The following is an 18,770-nucleotide window of genomic DNA, read 5'->3' as shown; positions in this document are numbered from 1 at the left end:
TACAATATAATAATTTATACTGTACAGCTATAACAGATAACAAAAGGTGCAATCCTTTTTAAAAAATCACACAGTTCACATGTTTTTATCGTTTTATTTTTAAGTATAAACTTTTTAAACACTTTACATAAATTAACTCCTCTGAGACTAATATTTGATGTACAGTAAATTGTAATTCATATAAAAATCCATAAACAACTTGTCTCACATAATTTACAAAAAAATCAGGGCTTCCTTTGCTCATCATCAGTGACAAGGATTCTGTGTGGGCCGGTTCTTCCCCGCGAGGCACACCACGTTGGCCTCGTAAAATCCCTTAGAAATCCCCGCCCCGGCAGAAGTCACTTGTGCCAATGTCCTTTTACAAAGCAGCACTGGGGAAGCAGTCGGGTCGTCCAGGAACAGTAACTCTGCCTCACATTCTAACATTAACAGGGATATACATCACACCCTATGCAGAGAGACTACTTCTTGTAAGCAAAGGTCGACAGCTGGGTAACATCTGGAAACACTGTGTGCATCTCTACCTTCTTTAAACACAGTGCCTCGAAGAACAGACGGCCCGGGGCAAAATGGTTGGGCTTTTTTTTTTTCCTTTAATGATGTTTTCCTCGCAATACTTTCCGTCCAACTGAGTGCAGCGATATGCATATGTAAACATATTCTTTAAAGCCGATCACCTTTAAGGTCATTCAGAAGAAAGGTTTTTGTTTTTGTCTGTCTGCTTTGATTTGGGGGGGGGGTGGTTTTTTTTTTTTTTTAAGAGCAGTCTGGCTCTCCTCGGTGCCGGGGAGCCCCCTCGGCTCGCGCCCCAGACACATCTGCGCATAGGTGGCGCTGCGCCTGGGGCTGGAGAGGCAGGCGGCCCCGCCGGCTCGGCCCCCGCGCGCGCGCGCGCTTCCCCGCCGCCGGCGCGGGCGTTACCTGCGGCCGATCTCGCTCTGGCGGAGGAACTGGATGTTGTCCGCGCTGTCTGCCAGCTCGGGGTACTGCTCCACCGAGAGCACGTAGTAGCCGTCGTAGCCCTGCACCCTGCCGGCGCTCAGCAGCTGCCGCTTCTCGCCCTCCGTCCAGAGGCGCGCGCCCTCCTCGCCGTCGCGCACGCGCTGCTGCTCGCGCGCCCAGGCCCGGGCGAGCGCGCGCTGCCGCGCCTGCTCCAGCACGCGCGCCCTCTCCTCGTCCAGGGTCGCGCCGTAGCGCACATGCAGCGCCAGCGCGCCGAACTGCAGCTCCACGTCCGCGAACCTGCGGGTCCTGCCGTTGACCACGGCGGTGGACTGCGACACGGTCACGTTGATGCCGTTCTCCAGCGCCCGGCGGCCGCTCGTCAGGCGCAGCGTGCCCAGGTCGCCCTCGGGCGTGCTGGTCTTGATGAAGTGGTGCGTGTCCCTGCCCTCGACGGTGAAGTGCAGGTCCTCCAGGTAGAGGGCGCTGTTGAGCACGGCCGCCACCTTGATGCAGTCCTCGTCGGCGATGTTGAGCGCGTTGGTCTGCACGCGGCCCCGGCTCACGGCCAGCATGACGCCCTTGCCGATCAGCGACTTAACCGTCGCGAACCACAGCCACGACGGCGCGCCGCTGCCCTGGCGCGCGCTGCCCCGCACCTCGGCCATCCTGCCCAGGGACAGGAAGGCCTTGGCCTGCCTCGCCACCTGCTGCTGGACTCCAAACGTGGGCTGAAAAGCGAAACAGAACAGGAGGGCGCTTTAGAGAACAGCCTCCGCCCGGGCGGGGCTCCGGCTGCGGGCAGGAAAAACGGAGGGGCGGGGGAAGGCGGGGAGCGGGGGGCTGGGGAGAACCTCCGTCAGCTCTTGAGAGAGGCCGAGGCTTCGCCGGCCCCCGGGGTCCTCCCGCTCAGGCTGATCCCCAGTGTGTTTCGAAAGGCAGAGCGAGGTGGTAACGCCATCACGCATGGTGCTTAGCAAAGCGTTTTCCTTTCTAATGGGGGCGAAGCATGCAGGGCGTTTGCCTTCTCTCTCTCCGTTTCCAGATGCCCTTTTCCCAGGCTCACCCCACGAGCGGAATCAGCTTATCGGGGCGTCCACCCCAGCACCGTTCTCCATGGCAGGCTGGGGAGAAAGCACCAGCACCCAGGGGAAGGCTGGAAAGCCTGGGGGCGCTTGGCGCTGGCTCACCGCGCCCCACTTGATACGCTTTGAAAGGCGTGTGCTTTAATTCAGGCAAACTCGGCACCGTCTCCGGGTGCACAGTTTGCAGCTGCATGTGACCACTATAATCGGCCACGATGGGCGGCGCACAGTGGGACAGCTGGCAACGAGTGTTTATTACTTTAGGAAAACATTTATTTTTTTTCGCAGACTTAGGAGACAGTGGGCCTTCTACACTGGCAAGGGTTTTAAATTGGGGAGTTTTAACTCAGACAGCTCTTATACCACCAGATGTTTGTCTGGCCAGGGTTTCCCCAAATGGAAACGTGTTTCGTTTGCAGCAGTGAGGGCACATTTGTTTTTCTGCTCTCCGGGCGGCCTTGATGTCTTTGCCTTCGACTCCCTAAGCTGTCCTTATGGTATGCTTCTGAAGACAGAGGACCTGAGCCTGACTGAAAAGGCTGCCTAGGAAAAAAAGTTGGCAGTCCATTTGTACAGTAAGACTTCAGTGTTTTCAGACATGTTGGGAAGTCATCTGCCATTAGGACACGCTCAAAGGCATTAGTAAACTTCAGGATGTCTTCATGGCACTTGATCAGTGCAGATGTATTTGCAGTTAGAAGTGTCAAAATGGCTCCCAGGTCCTGGAAACTGGATGGGTTTTACTTTTTAAATGTAAAGGTGACATCTGAAAAAGGAATTGCTTTTATGTTAAGTATGAAACATGTACCAGAAAGCAGAGGTATTGGAACTGTGTAATAACTTGTGTGTGTATGTGTGTTTGAGCCAGGATTGCCTTTTCTCTTTGTATTCATTGAAATTCTAGGAAATTGGTCAAGGGGCGGGGGTGGGGGTGGGGAATGAATCTTTCTAAGAAACTCTGCGCTCTCTTCTTATTACGGGGTAGCCCAATTTCTTGACCTTTAATTATTCTTGCTTTAAGCTAGAAATTCTGGTGTTTCGTTGTTGCATTCCTTTCTGATCTCTGCATGGTGGGAATTAAAAGTGCCACTTTCTGAAATGGCAGCTTTGACTTTGCAATTTTCCATTCTTTCTCCGTTTCTTTTATTTCCCAGAACAGTTCCAGGCTTCCTGCTCTGTTCTTTTCAGGAAAATTCCATAAACACCTAGTAGTAGGTGGTGCCTTACCAGAGGCCATTTTATTTTTATTTTTAATCCTTTCCCTTGAAACACTGCCAGTATTTTAAGGAAGTGGAACTTTGTGGCATTGCTTGCGAGCTGCTAATTTGTGACATGAACCCCCCCGCCCTCCTGTTTATTGTATCTTTGCCTTAAGGTCCCAAATACTATAAATGTGCGTTCCTGGGGTTCTCTGTAGAAACCCTGCACTCAAAAATGAGCTTTCACATTTTATTACCTTTTGATAATGCTTTTCTCTGTTTGTATTAGCATCACTAAAACCAGATTTAAGCCTGTTTCACAGGCCCCTGATTTGCTGAACAGAAATGCAAGAGGGAAGTGGTGCTTTCTTTCCTGAAAGAGTCAAAAAAATTAAAAATGGTCTTTGGTACAGTTTTCACCCGGGTAGTCTGATTAAGCAGGGGAAAATAAGGTGCAAGTAAGCCCTTTATCACCTTTTCATGGTTTTGCTTTTTGTCTCTTACCGGTACATCATCCCACTGCTGACTCTTCACCAGTTCGTAAGAAGGCTCCGTTAGATCGAATTTGGGGACAGGGAACCCAGGAATGGCATTGTGCAGATGGAAGCCAAATGTCACCAGCCAGCTGTTAACATCTAGGAAAAGAAGGTTCCAAATGAAAGGCCTTAGAGTTTATCTTGTGCTTTCCTGCACTGAAAGCCTTACCGTAAAACCCACATTCGCAAACAATGACCCTGAAAAAGAGCCCATGTTTGCCATCACCCTACAATTAAAAACTGACTCTAGACCCAGCAATCCCACTCCTGGGCATATACCCTGAGAAAACCATAATTCAAACAGAGTCATGTACCAAAATGTTCACTGCAGCTCTATTTACAATAGCCCGGAGATGGAAGCAACCTAAGTGTCCATCATCGGATGAATGGATAAAGAAGACGTGGCACATGTATACAATGGAATATTACTCAGCCATAAAAAGAAACGGAATTGAGTTATTTGTAGTGAGGTGGATGGACCTAGAGTCTGTCATACAGAGTGAAGTAAGTCAGAAAGAGAAAAACAAATATAGTATGCTAACACATATATATGGAATGTAAGAAAAAACAAAAAAAGGTCATGAAGAACCTAGGGGTACGACAGGAATAAAGACACAGACCTACTAGAGAATGAACTTGAGGATACAGGGAGGGGGCAGGGTAAGCTGTGACAAAGACAGTGGCATGGACATATATACACTACCAAACGTAAAATAGATAGCTAGTGGGAAGCAGCCGCATAGCACAGGGAGGTCAGCTCGGTGCTTTGTGACCACCTAGAGGGGTGGGATAGGGAGGGTGGGAGGGAGACGCAAGAGGGAGGAGATATGGGGATATATGTATACGTATAGCTGATTCACTTTGTTATACAGCAGAAACTAACACACCATTGTAAAGCAATTATACTCTAATAAAGATGTTTTAAAAAACCGACTATTTTCAGACACGATGACAATAACTTCAGTAGCAGAACGAAGTGAGAAGCAGAACGAAGTGAGACAGGGCTGCAGACAATGCAGATAACAGAGACTCACCTCGACAGAGGGGGTACACGGTCCCTTGTGCTGGTGATGGTGATAAAAAATGCGAATAACAACGCCCAGAAACACGAAACAGACAGCGTTGTCGACAACAAATGGCATTTGTAGTTAGTAAAGGCTGGTCTTAAATAGAAGTCGTGTGTTATTAGCTTTCAAAAGCGACTGCCCAAGGATATGCAGGCTTCCACCACCCATTTCCTATTAATAAGAACCCTGAATTGCGGGTATGAAGATCAACCGTTGATTCTTAAAGATGAATGGTGAAAGCTGGCCAAGCTGGCCAAGGGCACAGGCGTTCTGATCCCATCAGTTCTGACTACACAGGCTCACTGTGCACAGGTGGAGACAAACTTTGGGGGAGAGAAGAAGCTGGAAACCTTTAAGATGGTATTTTAAAATGTCACCACGTGACTCCAGAAGCCATTAAGCTGAAAATAAGGCTTTGATTCTGTTCCGGAGGTTCTAATGTTACGGAACTAGGCAGCAGGCTTGCAGCTTCACGAGTACAGTTGGGTGTAGTTTACTTTATATACTAAGCACATTGCTGGAAAACTCGAAATTGCATTTCACCTAATATATTTTATGCTGTTCCATCTCTCTTTTGATATTTTTCAGAAAATGCTGCCGTGGCATTCCCTGCCACCCACATTGCTAGCAGAGGATGAATCCAGGAGCTGTGGGCTTTCCAGCCTTTCAGCCACTGTCAACACCTCTTAAATAACCAGTGGTAAACTGCTTGTCAGAATGATGAAGGCCACTTGTTCCCCATTTCCTTCTCCAAGGCACAGACTCTCACTTCATTGCCAGGCTGGCAGGTCCCTTTGTGCAGGCATCATATAGGCTATAAACCCAGCGGTGTCCTCCCTGTTTTAAGTGGAGGGTGGCTGGTGGTGGAGGAGGATAGAAAGTAACACACTTGTGTGTGTGTGCGCGCATGTGTGCGTAAGATTACAGGGGGCTTGTATGTTAGAGAAAATTCTTTTTGGATGGGGCAGTGCTGGGGGGGCAAAGGTACCCTACTGTGAACAATGTCTGTGAAGCAGTGAAAATCAGAGGCTCCTATCAAGTGTTGAACATTACTGCCCAACAAGTGGGACGTGAAGGCAGGTAAGTACGGAAAACCCTGAAGGAGAATTCCATAAGGGTGTTGCTGAATGAGGACGCCGAGAGAAGGGACACGGACGGAACTGGCTCGCGAGGGAGAGGGCTACGAAAAGCCCAGGAAAGTGGGAGGCAGATGTGCAGTGAACCGGGGGTGGAGAGCTGCGCCGAAAACAGCCGTCTGGGGACGCCTCAAGCGCTGGGTGAGAAAGACAGCCGGAAGGAGGACCTAACGCGAGCCAAAAGCGAACAGAACAGAAAACTCCAGAATAACCTTCCTCTAGGAAACATAAATATAGCCAGGAGGTTAACTGTGGCAGAGTGTGGCTCAGGAATGGAAGGTGGAAACAGAAGGCTTCAGAATCCCTGCAGCAGGGCACGAGGGGAGATCTCAGCTCACCAGAGGGAAGTAAGGGAAGCAGGATGGACGTTCCTCACAAAGCTACGAATGGAATTACCATATGATCCAGCAGTCTCTCTTCTGCATATTTATCCAAAAATACAAAGACACTAATTCGAAAGGATACATCCACCCCTAGGTTCACTGCAGCATTCTTTACAATAGCCAAGATATGGAAACAACCTAAGTGCTTATCAATAGATGAATGGATAGAGAAGATATGGTATGTGTATACACACACACACAATGGAATATGAGTCACAAAAAAAATGAAATCTTGCCATTTGTGACAACGTGGATGCATGGACCTTGAGGGTATGACGCTAAGTGAAGTAATTCAGACGGAGAAAGGCAAACACGGTATGACTTCGCTCGTAATGTACAACGTTTTTGTTTTTTTGGCCGCGTTGTGCAGTTTGTGGGATCTTAATTCCCTGACCAGGGACTGAACCCAGGCCTTTGGCAGTGAAAACACCAGAGTCTTACCAACTGGACCACCAGGGAATTCCCCTAACTCAGATGATATAAAAAAACCAAATAAATGACCAAACCAAACCAAACATGTAGATACAGAGGACAGAGTAGTGGTTACCACAAGGGCAGGAGGTGGGGAGGACAAAGCGGGGAAACGGCATCAACTGTGTATGGTGACGGATGTCACGTAAGTTTGTGTTGGCAAGGACGCTGTCGTGTGTACAGAAATAGAAACAGAATGTTGTACACATGAAACATATAATGTTGTAAAGCAATGTTACCTCAATAAAGAGTAAAGAAGCTGCTCGTTAAAGGGAACCAGAGTCACGCTTGCAAGGACTCGTCTCTGTTTCACATCCTGGTGCTTCTGTGGTGGCAGAAGGGGAACTCAATGTTTTAAATTGGATCATGCACTGAATTTGGAAAGGTCTTAAAACTATACCCATACTGGCAGAAAAACTAATGTGTTCCTTAGCAGTGCCACCGTACAGGAACACTGCCCTAACTGGTGATGAAGACAGTAGTATAAGAGGACAGAACTGAGGAGAGAAACAGGGTCCACTGGCTAAGCATCACTGCCCCCAGGCGACAGTGGGGAAGAGGGAGTTATCACACCTCCCAGGGATGGGCTGCTGAGTCACGTGGTGTCGTGTTCCTTACTGATTCCTTCATTAGAACTTGACACGTGTAAAAGGAAAACCTCCCTCACACATTTGTAAGGCAGTCACTATTTAAAGCAGAATTGCATACGTTACTGTATTTAATACCACAAAGCAGGCATTGCTCTCCCCAGTTTACTTTTAAGGAAACAGACTCAAAAAGTCATGTGACTTGGCTATAAAGCGTTGGAATTGGAACTCCAATCTGGGGACTCCAAGTTCCCCGTGTTTTCTGCACCCCCACGTCCCTTCCCTTCCTTAAGTGACTGGATTGCACGTCATGTCAGAAACCTGTGGTCTTGGGCACTGGCAGGCAGAATAGGAAGCAACGAACTATGTCTCAGTGTCCCTCTGTGGTTTCTCCTTGGTTTCATCTAAAAGGTTAGGCATTTGATTTTGCATGAGGGAGGCGCACAGTTAAACCACGGGCCGTTATTTCGTGTGTTAATCCAGTGATTAAAGTACTTGGAAAGGAAAAACAATGACACTTACCTGTGATGTAGTCTTTCACATCATGGATTTTGCTTGCAGGGTTGTTATTCCTAAACATGTACAGGTTAAAGGGAGCTGGGTCCTTCCCAATCCTTTTCCAGATTTCTATGTCAGGCGTTGTCCATCGTCCTGCCAAAATGTCATAATCCCTTTCTCCAAAGTGGATTAATTTTGTGAGCGGGTCATACAAGCCACCATGAAATCCAATCACCAGCTGAAAGTCAATGTTGGAGTCAAAATAGATTTCGCCGTATGCGGTGTACTGAATCTGTTTGAGCATAAGCCCGTTGCTGCTGAAGACAGCCAGTGGTGTCCCTGTGTTGTCTGACGCGATGTAGAATTCATCCCCGCTGCTGATTTCCATGGCAAAAAGATGTCCTTGGAGATCGTAATAGAGGGAGGTGATCTCTGAACTCGAATGGTTGTAGACGTGAGTAATCCTGGTGGGATAAGTGAGGTCTGCGTAAAAAAACTGCAGGTGCTGTCCCAGACTGGTCTTGCTAGACACACGCCTTCCCAGGCCGTCGTAACGATAGATCACTGTCCAGCCGCTGCCTTTACTGTACACTCGGGTCAGAAGCCCCTTGGAGCTGTACTCAAAGATCTCTGTGCCTCTTTGACGCAGGAAGCCATCTTCATCCAACCGGTACTGAACATCGCCCAGTCGGGTGATCCTGTCTCGCAGGTCATAGCGAAGAGGCGTCAAGCGCGCGCTGTTACTTGGGTTCAGTAGGTGGAGGTTTCCATTCAGGTCGTAGTTGTAACGCCACATAATCTTTTCATTCAGATAAACTGTCTGCAGCTGTCCGTCGACATCGTACTCATAAGCATATTTGGTAGTGTTGGCGAAGGGCCCTATTTTAATCTCTCTCTTGGTTACCCGACCCATGTTATCATACTGAATTGTAATCCAGTACATGAGTGACCTGAAGATCTCATATTGAATTTCCTTGATGCGGCCGTGAGCGTCAAAGTGCTTCGTGTAAGTCATTACAGCTGTGGAAATGATCTGGTTAATATCATAATATATAACTCCAAATTTTCCAAACTGTTCCACTTTTCCAGAAATGTCATCGAACTGATAGAGGTCAATGGGCAGCGGAGTTTCATTGATGACACCCTGCATGCTGGTCACCCGAAAGCTGTTGTCATAGCTGTAGTCGAATCTCGCGTTCACCATCCCATCTTCACTAAAGCGGAAGATCTGTCTGTCAATGAGAGGCCCAATTTGCCTGTATCTGATGGTGCAAATAAAACCATCACTCTGGAGGTTTACCGTTTTGAGGACTCCTGCCGTTTCATCGTAGGTAAAACTGACTCTCGTGCTATCGTATAAGATTTCTGAGAGCCTGGTCTGCCTCCTGTACTTGAATAGGACCCTCCGACTCGTACCCAGGAAGGCCGTCTGGAGAAGCAGCCCGCCCTCGTTGTAGTCCGTGATGACGGAGGCATTGCTCTCCGGGGGGTTGTATATGTTACGGTAATAGCCGATGGAGCGGATGGTCTGCATTGTGTGGCGAGCCACGCTGGGCATGGTGATGGCCGACAGCTGGTCCCACGTGTCGTACTCGAAGATGTACTGCCGCTGGCTATGCAGCAGAAGCACCATGGACTGCAAAGAGAGGACAGACCGTTAGCCGGCACTCGCGAATGGCGGAGGTAGTGACCACAAACGCGCAAAACACTCCCCTTGAGAGAGTGGTTTTCATTCCAACTGGGTCTCCTTGACTTTCCACGTCGCTACCGATTTCCTGCCTAATTTGCCTGGATGCTTAATTGTGAGGGGTTCTGCAGTGAGTGTCTCAGGTCTCAGGACCGTACCTTTCTTTTTTTTTTTTTTCAGGCATTCATAGCCAAGCAGAAGATTGTCCATGGATTCCGGTAAGTCGTAATACGGGCACGAGCAAAGCTGCTTCAAAGACAACAGTTCAAGGGGAAAACAGCATATGGGAAGTGCAGTCCTGTCCATAATTAGCAATTATTTAGTAAGGTGGCTTTTCCCCCTCATTTGATTGAAGAACCACTCAAATCATGTTTTAATTTCCAGTGCATTTGGGGAAGGAGCAAAGCATTCAAAACATTACTTTATAAAGAGGAAACACAGGGCTTCCCTGGTGGCGCAGTGGTTAAGAATCTGCCTGCCAATGCAGGGGACATGGGTTTGAGCCTTGGTCCGGGAAGATCCCACATGCCACGGAGCAACTAAGCCCGTGCGTCACAACTACTGAGCCTGCGCTCTAGAGCCCGTGAGCCACGACTACTAAGCCTGCGTGCTACAACTACTGAAGCCCACGCGCCTAGAGCCCGTGCTCTGTGCCCCGCAACGAAGAGTAGCCCCCACTTGCCGCAACTAGAGAAAGCCCGCATACAGCAACGAAGACCCAATGCAGCCAAAAATAAATAAATAAAATAAATTTATTAAAAATAAATAAAGAAGAAACATAAAATTAGCCCAAAATGGATCATGTGTACCTAAAGTATCAACAGCAACAAACACTGCTACAAACAAATCACTCGGTGAATGAGAGCTGTCAATGCCCTTATTAGGAACATGGATCCAGATATTCTGTTTGTTTGTTTGCAGATTCTTAAATGGCATCTGTAATGACAGGAAAATCTGAATTCTGAAATTTCCTTTTGTGAGAACCAAATCAGACTTGTACCTCAGGTGCGGGGAGGATGGTTCCTGGGCTACAGACTTGCTTTGGTGCTAAATTATGAAGTGAATAGATAGATAAATAAAAATAAGCTCTGGGGCTTCCCTGGTGGCGCAGTGGTTGAGAGCCCGCCTGCCAATGCAGGGGACACGGGTTCGTGCCCCGGTCCGGGAGGATCCCACATGCCGCAGAGCGGCTGGGCCCGTGAGCCACGGCTGCTGAGCCTGCGCGTCCGGAGCCTGTGCTCCGCAACGGGAGAGGCCACAACAGTGAGAGGCCCGCGTACCCACCCCCGCAAAAAAATAAAAATAAAAATAAGCTCTTTATATTTGGCAAGTAATTGCAGAAAGACAAAAGACAATGTATTAGGCCAACGTGAGACAAGGCCAACCTGGAGGCTGGTTAGGTAGCTCTTGCCGTGGTGCAGTGCATGGGTGGTTCTATCCTCTGAGGAAGCCCCCTCTAAAACTTGTTAGACCGAATGGAAGGATGGCCAAACTGGGAGGTGGTTAGATTAGGAGCCCACTTCCCCACCTACCCTCCGCACCGGAACTCGCTCTTTGCTTTTGACACAGAAACGCATAACCCCGTGTCCAAGGCTCATTCTTTGCTCCTTCTTTTTTTTTTTTTTTGCGGTACGCGGGCCTCTCACTGCTGTGGCCTCTCCTGTTGCGGAGCACAGGCTCCGGACGCGCAGGCTCAGCGGCCATGGCTCACGGGCCCAGCCGCTCCGCGGCCTGTGGGATCTTCCCGGACCAGGGCACGAACCCGTGTTCCCTGCATCGGCAGGCGGACTCTCAACCACTGCGCCACCAGGGAAGCCCTCTTTGCTTCTTTATCGTCCACCATTTTCAGAAGCAGTTTGCCTGACTTACGCTTCTGCAGAACCTCCTCTCTGGGCACATCTAGGGGCAATTTTTGTGCACAGACTCCGCGGCAAAAGTCTTGAGACTTGTTCCTGGTGGTCTGCAGCCTTCCGAGGAAGCCTGGACCGCTGCCGAATTCACAGGCCCAGGACCCAGTGCTGCAGAGTCATTCAGAATCACAGCTCACGGCAGGTAGTAATACTCCTTACTTGGCCATGGATAAGTTGTGGCTTAGGGTGCCTATCCTAGCGAGGAAATGGAAATAGTCTGGGTGGATTTTAGAGATTTGGGAGAGATGGTGAGAAAGTGCTTGTTGGCGTTTCTCATCCCTGTTGATACATGGACGTGATCTCGGTCACTGCTGGTGTCATTTTGTGACAGTGGCCCTTACCAGTCACACGCCCCTTTGCTCCCTTTAAAGATTTTTCAGTCACATTACGGTCACCACTCTCAATTTTGGGGGCCTGAGAGTTTATTTTGTTTGTTTATTTATTTATTTATTTTTGGCCTCACTGCTCGGCTCGCGGGATCTTAGCTCCTCGAGCAGGGATTAAACCCACACCCTAGCATTGGCAGCACGGAGCCCTAGCCACTGGACCGCCAGGGAATTCCCAGTCTGGGGGTTTATATTTCTGTCGCTCTTCTCTGTAATGCGCTTAATTTAAATTGGGAAGAGTGTTGCAGAATGAGGTAGTGTTCTACTCCCAGCAACTTCAGGCAGGAGTGTTCTCGGGGCTTGTAGGTTGCAGGATGAGCTATTCTCCAGGTGTCGGGATTTGCTCTCAGGAAGGTAAGTGTGGAGGGGGCTTACTCTGTGCTCTCTCAACAAATAACAGCCGGAGGACTAACCATAGCGTGTGATGACGAGTCTGGAGGGAAACTGTCACCTAATGGGTCTCCTCCGTGGTCTCAGGGGTGCGTCTCTTCTAAGGACGGCACATAGGCGGGTTTGCAAGAGGAGAAATTGGCAAGTAGGGTGGTAGCTGGAAGCACTGGAGAGTTAGCGGGCTGCCTGAAGGTGAACTCTGAACACGAACTGGTCCTCAGGAAGAGGAAGTAGCCAGGACGGCTCAGGTGCAGGGGAGAGGTAGGTCCAGAGCATCTCTGGTGGAGACACCACGGGGCGAGTGAGCGCGACAGTGACGTGCGTGTGAGTGTTCGGAGGACGGGGTTATTCTGTGTAACCGAGGAGGGGCAGGCAGTGAGGCTGGGAGCTGTGTCTGTGCCTCTGCTGCCGTGTGGCCGCAGGCAGTGTGGGTGCCCTGAGCTGAGAGGCACCCGAACGCAAAGCCAGTGCGAACCTGCATCGCAAAGGCAGGTGAAACCTCCCATGGATATGCTTCTTGGTGGATTCTACTTCTTCAGAAAGGAACTACAGAGGGGTGGTCTTTTCCTCTATTGTTCTTTCTTCTTTGTTTTTTAATATTTATTTTTGGCTGCTTCGGGTCTTAGTTGAGGCACATGGGATCTCTCCTTGGGGCGCGCGGGCTCAGCCGTTGTGGCGCGTGGGCTTAGTTGCCCCGTGGCGTGTGGGCTCTTAGTTCCCGGACCAGGGATCGAACCCGCATCCCCTGCATTAGAAGGAGGATTCTTAACCGGTGGACCACCAGGGAAGTCCCTCCTCTTTCCTCTTACTTTCATTCTCTCTTGACCCCAGTCACCACCCGGAAGCTGGCATCTACGACCTGGCATTCTGCACACGTAGTCCTGTTTGGTGTCGTGCACAGGTCTCGAGAATGGCTGCCCTTTACATGCAGAAGAAAGGGGAGAGGCCACAGAGGACCAGACGCGTGGCTTTCTTAAAAAACAGCCTCTTTTGGTTACTAATGCATAAGTCGGGTGTATGTGCTTTTTATGGTTATGTCGAAGCTCTGCGGGCAACAACGCAAAACTGACAGCTTTAACTGTGCGAATGCGTAAGGCTCTTTCTCAAATGAAAAAGCTCGCACGGAGATGATTTACAAATGACTAACAAGCTCAAGGTCTAGTCTGTGAATGTTGTTGACGTATGAGGTTGGCAGGTGGGCGCTGTTGTGGCTTGTTTGTTCACAGCACAAATCACGTAAAAGGGTTTCGGAGAGGAGAACTTAACTGAGGAGAAACACCGTGGCTAATGCAGAAATTCATCAGTGCTCTACAGATGTGATTTACACGTGGGTACTCAGAATAACAAGCGGGGCTCAGTCACGTGACACTGGCCCCCCCGGAAGTGTGCTTGGGTGACTGCTGGAAAATACCTGTGTTTACCCTCGGTGTGCAGGCGTACCTTTTCCAAGTACGTGTAACTCCATGTCTTCCCGTCAGCAAAAACCCGGGAAACGATTCTCCCCTGTCCGTCGTAATCTACTTTCTCACTCGTAGTTCCTCGCTGGACGCTGGCCACTTGACCCGTGGATGAATAGGTGACATTGACGGCCATCAGCTTGCTGCTCGGCAGCCAGAGAGTCGGATGCCCTGATGTGTCATAGGCGATCCTCAGGAGAAATTTACGGTGGTCATCATAGATCTTTTCTGTCTTCGTTGTTCGATCAAAGTCAACTGAAAGGAGGTTTCTGCCATTAACCTGTTACCACACAAACAAGAGGATAAAATAAATCATGCTGTTCCAATACCAGCCGCTTTTTACTCTTCAGCGTCCCCACTATTGTTCAAACACCGTTTATGACGATTGATTCTCTTTGTCAGTAAACTAATTTAGCAACTTCTTGGGTACAAGTGCAAGGCAGTAGATTAACTGCTCTTTTAAAAGGTTTCATTAAGCAGAAATACAGCCTGGCATTTGTTCAAAACCTTTTCAATTAAATTTTGTAACCTTAAGCAACCGATAAGAAAAAAGCCGAAATGCATTTGCTTTAAAGTTTGCTCAGAAGATACGAAGGTGGTAAACCTGACATCTCTGCACATTACTCAAATCCCTGCCCCGCCCCACCCAGAAGACATTGGGAAATAATTGCTTACTAGATTAATCATGGCTACATTAAATAAAATGGTGGTAAACGTGATTCTAGCCCTTCGAGGAGCAGTTAAGAGCAGATAATGTGGAACCCACATTACTGTAAATTATTAATTAGTTGAAATAGCAGGAGGTTACAAACATGATCCTTGTTTTTGACTAAGTGCTGAAGTGTCACAATTTTTTGGAATGCATTTTTCTTTGATAACATCTGGTTCACTGGCAAGGACTTCAAATCCTTCACTCCCACATCTACACAGTCTGACCACTGTGCTTACTTTACAAATCTAGCCCCATGCTGTTGTCGTAGGGTCTCTGTGTCATGTCCAGAATCTCTGACTACATCTGGCTGTTACTGTCTGTGGTCCAGGGCACACACCAGCCAGCATCTGTTACTGTGGTGGACATGTGGCCTTGGTTAAATTCTACTTTACACATGGTCTACAGCGTTTGCAGAAGACGAGGGCCAGTCCATTCTTTGGTTTTCTACTGCACCTTTGTGGTGATGGTGGCTTGTCCATACCAAAATGCTTGTTAACTGTTCGGATTGTTACAAGTTAAATGGGAAAATCTTAATTTTACTTGACCATGTCCTAGCTAGAACCTTCAAAACAGACAGTTCCAGCTGATCACTTACACACACACACACACACACACACACACCACTTATACACACACATACACATCACTTATACACACACACCACTTATATACACACACACACACCACTTACACACACACACACATATATCCACCACTTATACACACACACACACACACACACACCACTTATACACACATACACATCACTTATACACACACACACATATATCCACCACTTATACATACACACACACACACACCAATATATGTAAATATATATGTATGTACATACATAATATACACGTATATGTATGTAAAATCTGGGATAAAAACTTGTGCCTTGTATCACGGCCATTGAACAAGGCCCATGAAAAAATTCTCCTTAAGCTTTATTTAAACTTTTCCAATTAGCTCTTCAGGGGGGGGTACTGTGAAGTCCATGGAAGGGTAAAGATATGAGCTGAAAAGAAGTTCACGCCTAGCTGGCAAAGCGGTCGGGGTCAGGGTGCCGGGGAAGCACCCAGATGATTCACAACGAATGAGAAAGCAGAGCCCTGGATGCAAGTGAGGAGCCCTTAAGTTTTCAGTTCTGTCATTGCACATCCAGCTGATGCAGGAAAAAGAAAAACCCCTCGAGCCATAGAGCAACTGGTATGTGTTGGTGTGGGGTGTGTACCTGTGTCGGAGGGGGCAGCCAGGAGTCCGAAAGCCCCATTTCCACACACCACAAGGTCTAGAAGCAGCGAGGCCCTGGGCTCTCAGTGAGTTTATATGATTCTGACCAGCCAGCTGAAGGCTTTCCGGGCTTCTGTTTTCCCAAGTGGAAATTTCTGCAGAATAGCTGCTCGGCCTTCTGTGAATGTTGTGAGACTTGATACGAGTTTAGGTTTGCAGGATGCTTTGTGTACCTCGGAAAGAAGCTACTAGCTTACAAGGATGTATTTTTAAGTCTGTAGTTTTACAGATGTGATTTGATATCAAAGAGCTCAATACTGAACTGGCAGAATCCAGCTCTTCAGCTTCTATTTGCACACTTGTGATGCCTTAAGGAAGAGGCTTTGCACAATTTAAATGGTTTCCTAGGGCTCGTTTTTCTCACATTGTGATTTAAAAAACAAAACAAAACAACAGAGCGTTTAGGTTTGCCCTCCTTTTTCCGTCCTCAGGTTATTCCAGGCTACGAATAGCCAAGCGAGACCGCCTGTGTAGTTAGTTTCCATGGACTGCAGCCCGCAGTCGCACCCCATCTGTTTGCGTTTTACTTGTATTCATTTTAATTTGTATCTCGAGTCTTTATTGCCTTCCTGAACCCTCCTTTGCCTCTGCAGTATTTCCTACGGGTAGAGTACAGGAAATCTGCTCTGCAGATCTGGTATGGCTGCTTGGTCAGGAAGGGAGAGGGGCCAGAGGCAGGCCTGGGACCCCTTCTTTGCACGCCTGCGCCCACCACCGGGCTTCTGATTTGTCGCTCTGGTTTGGGACTCTGGCTGCACAACACCAAAGCGTCCAGGAGAACATCTAACGCTGCCACACCACGCATGTCACCATATGGAAACATCTAGAAGCACCGCGAGACCAAACATCTGGATAGCAGTTAACATTTTTCTTTTTATCCAGACAAATGCCTTTCTTGTGTCCTCCAACTGAAGAAATGAGGAAAGAATGAGAATGTGGCTGTGTTTTTCTCCACGTTCACAACACAAGCCAAGGTTTTAACTGTTCTGTTTCCAGACACCAGCCACTGTTATTCAATAGGTAACATTTCAGAAGATACTAACAGATGTTTTGTTTTTTTCCATCCCTCTCAAACCTGCCCGCACGTTCTCCTTTGGGTGTTGCAGACAAAATGCACAAGTCAAAGGACATTTCCATCTGGAACACAGTGCGCTTAACTGCATCTGTATGAAATCACAACTATTTTGCAAACTTTTTTTTGACAATCATAGAGGACCAGCATTGTTGCCCCAGTGGCCTTTTAATAAATATTTTTAACATAAAAAAATATCAAGTTACACTGAGTAGTTCACCTAAGATGAAAAACCTTCTATCAGATCGTTACGATACCTCCAGCTACATAAAAATGAATCCAAATGTTGTGTCTGGATAAAAGCTCACCATGAATTCCTTTGTGATATACAGCGTTTCTTTTTTTCTTTTTTTTTTGCGGTACGCGGGCCTCTCACTGCTGTGGCCTCTCCCGTCGCGGAGCACAGGCTCCGGACGCGCAGGCTCAGCGGCCATGGCTCACGGGCCCAGCCGCTCCGCGGCATGTGGGACCTTCCCGGACCGGTGCGCGAACCCGTGTCCCCTGCATCGGCAGGCGGACTCTCAACCACTGCGCCACCAGGGAAGCCCTACAGCGTTTCTTTTAAGTAAGCATGGAAAATCCCCATGTTCAAAGATCATGTCCAGCATGCCTGCAATCAATCACAATGCCCCTTTGATATCGGGAAGTAGGTATTTTCCCTCTGTAACGCTTGAAAAACTGAGGCATGAAGAGGTTAAAACAATGTCTGTATGTTTGACGACACGAAGCACAGTCAGGCTGTATTCAGGTATCCAGAATGTTTGTGACACTATGTCAACTCCCTGGTGTCCTTGTTAGAACATCAACCGTCTGCAGGCGGTTCTGTGTCCCCTCCACACACCAGCAAGTGCTAACTGCTCGCACCATCCCACTCTAGGCCCCCTGCCAGTCAGACGAAAGTGAGACACAGGACGTCACACAAACGTGATGGGCATAATAAGAGTTAAATAAGCTATCATATTTACGCATGCCTCGAAACACCCTTTTGGCCTTCAAGTTTCGAGAATTTCTTTTTCACGTAATCCACTAAATGTTTTCCTTTAAGCATCAGAATTCTGGGCAAGTTTAGAAGATGACTTTTATTATTAGGATAACATAACAATTTTTGGGAATTGATCAAAGGCTGGCTCTAAAGTCCAACACTGACAAAAATTAGGACTGTTTACCAAATACTGTAAGACAAGGACAAGCAACTATTATGCATGTCTTTTTTTAAAAAAATGTAGGTACAAGCGAGTAAGCTAAGGAATTGTCTCATCTTTGTTCTGTTTTCCCACATCTCTGCCACGATTGCCTCTGCTGGGTATCCCTATGTATCCAACCCCCTTTCCCTTAATGCAGTTTCACAGAAAATGCTTTCCATGTTGCTCATTTCTTGTATAATTTTTCCTTTTGTACTCCTTGCCTTTTTTTTTTTTTTCTTTTTAAACCACTCCATCTAGTGTTATACCTATTATATCCATGTGATCTATTCAACTGAGTGTTAGGTCTCCTGCAGTCAAACATCTGCAAGGATGTGCTGCTATTCCTACAGCTTCTCTCTGAGGAAGATCTAGAGGCAATGAAATAACCCGATTCTAAGGCTGGCTCTTCCTCATTCTTTCATTTATTGAATAAATATTTGAGTGCCCACCCTGTGTCAGGCCCATAGCTAGATTTAGGCCAGTAACTTAAAAATGAAAAGACGTTTCTGCTAGAAGATAATGAAAGGTAAGAGACGAGACGTCCTCTGTTTCAGGAAAGGGTGGAGTAAAAACGGGCGGCTTTTCGGGCTGATTCTGACTCTGATTTCTGATTCAGAGGCCCTGGTGGCCTCGCGTCATGCCCCTCCTTCCTCCTCTGCGCCCTAACTTGGCAGATTCCAGGTCCAGTCCCCCAACGAGATTTTCACACCATTGCTTTCTCCCTAGAATTCCTCTCTTAGAATCCACAGAGGATGAAATTAGCAAGCCG

At 47.9% G+C, this 18,770-nt stretch overlaps 1 protein-coding gene across 8 annotated transcripts in view; it reads right to left on the bottom strand.

Annotated features, from left to right (window-relative positions):
• Positions 1 to 920: 920 nt before the first annotated feature.
• The window catches only part of TENM3 (teneurin transmembrane protein 3), a 439,982-nt gene continuing 422,132 nt past the window's right edge, over positions 921 to 18,770 (bottom strand). For all 8 annotated transcript variants that reach the window (XM_065899884.1, XM_065899885.1, XM_065899886.1 and 5 more), the window contains 4 exons: positions 13,721 to 14,017; positions 7,932 to 9,543; positions 3,734 to 3,864; positions 921 to 1,676 (listed from right to left, as the gene is read on the bottom strand). In XM_065899884.1, the coding sequence (XP_065755956.1) occupies positions 921 to 1,676; positions 3,734 to 3,864; positions 7,932 to 9,543; positions 13,721 to 14,017 (2,796 nt within the window). The remainder of the gene's footprint in view (positions 1,677 to 3,733; positions 3,865 to 7,931; positions 9,544 to 13,720; positions 14,018 to 18,770) is intronic.

Source organism: Phocoena phocoena, chromosome 21, assembly GCF_963924675.1.
Source record: "Phocoena phocoena chromosome 21, mPhoPho1.1, whole genome shotgun sequence".
NCBI lineage: Eukaryota > Metazoa > Chordata > Mammalia > Artiodactyla > Phocoenidae > Phocoena > Phocoena phocoena.
Note: the sequence above shows the minus strand (reverse complement) of the source record. Positions and strands in the feature narration are given on the sequence as shown.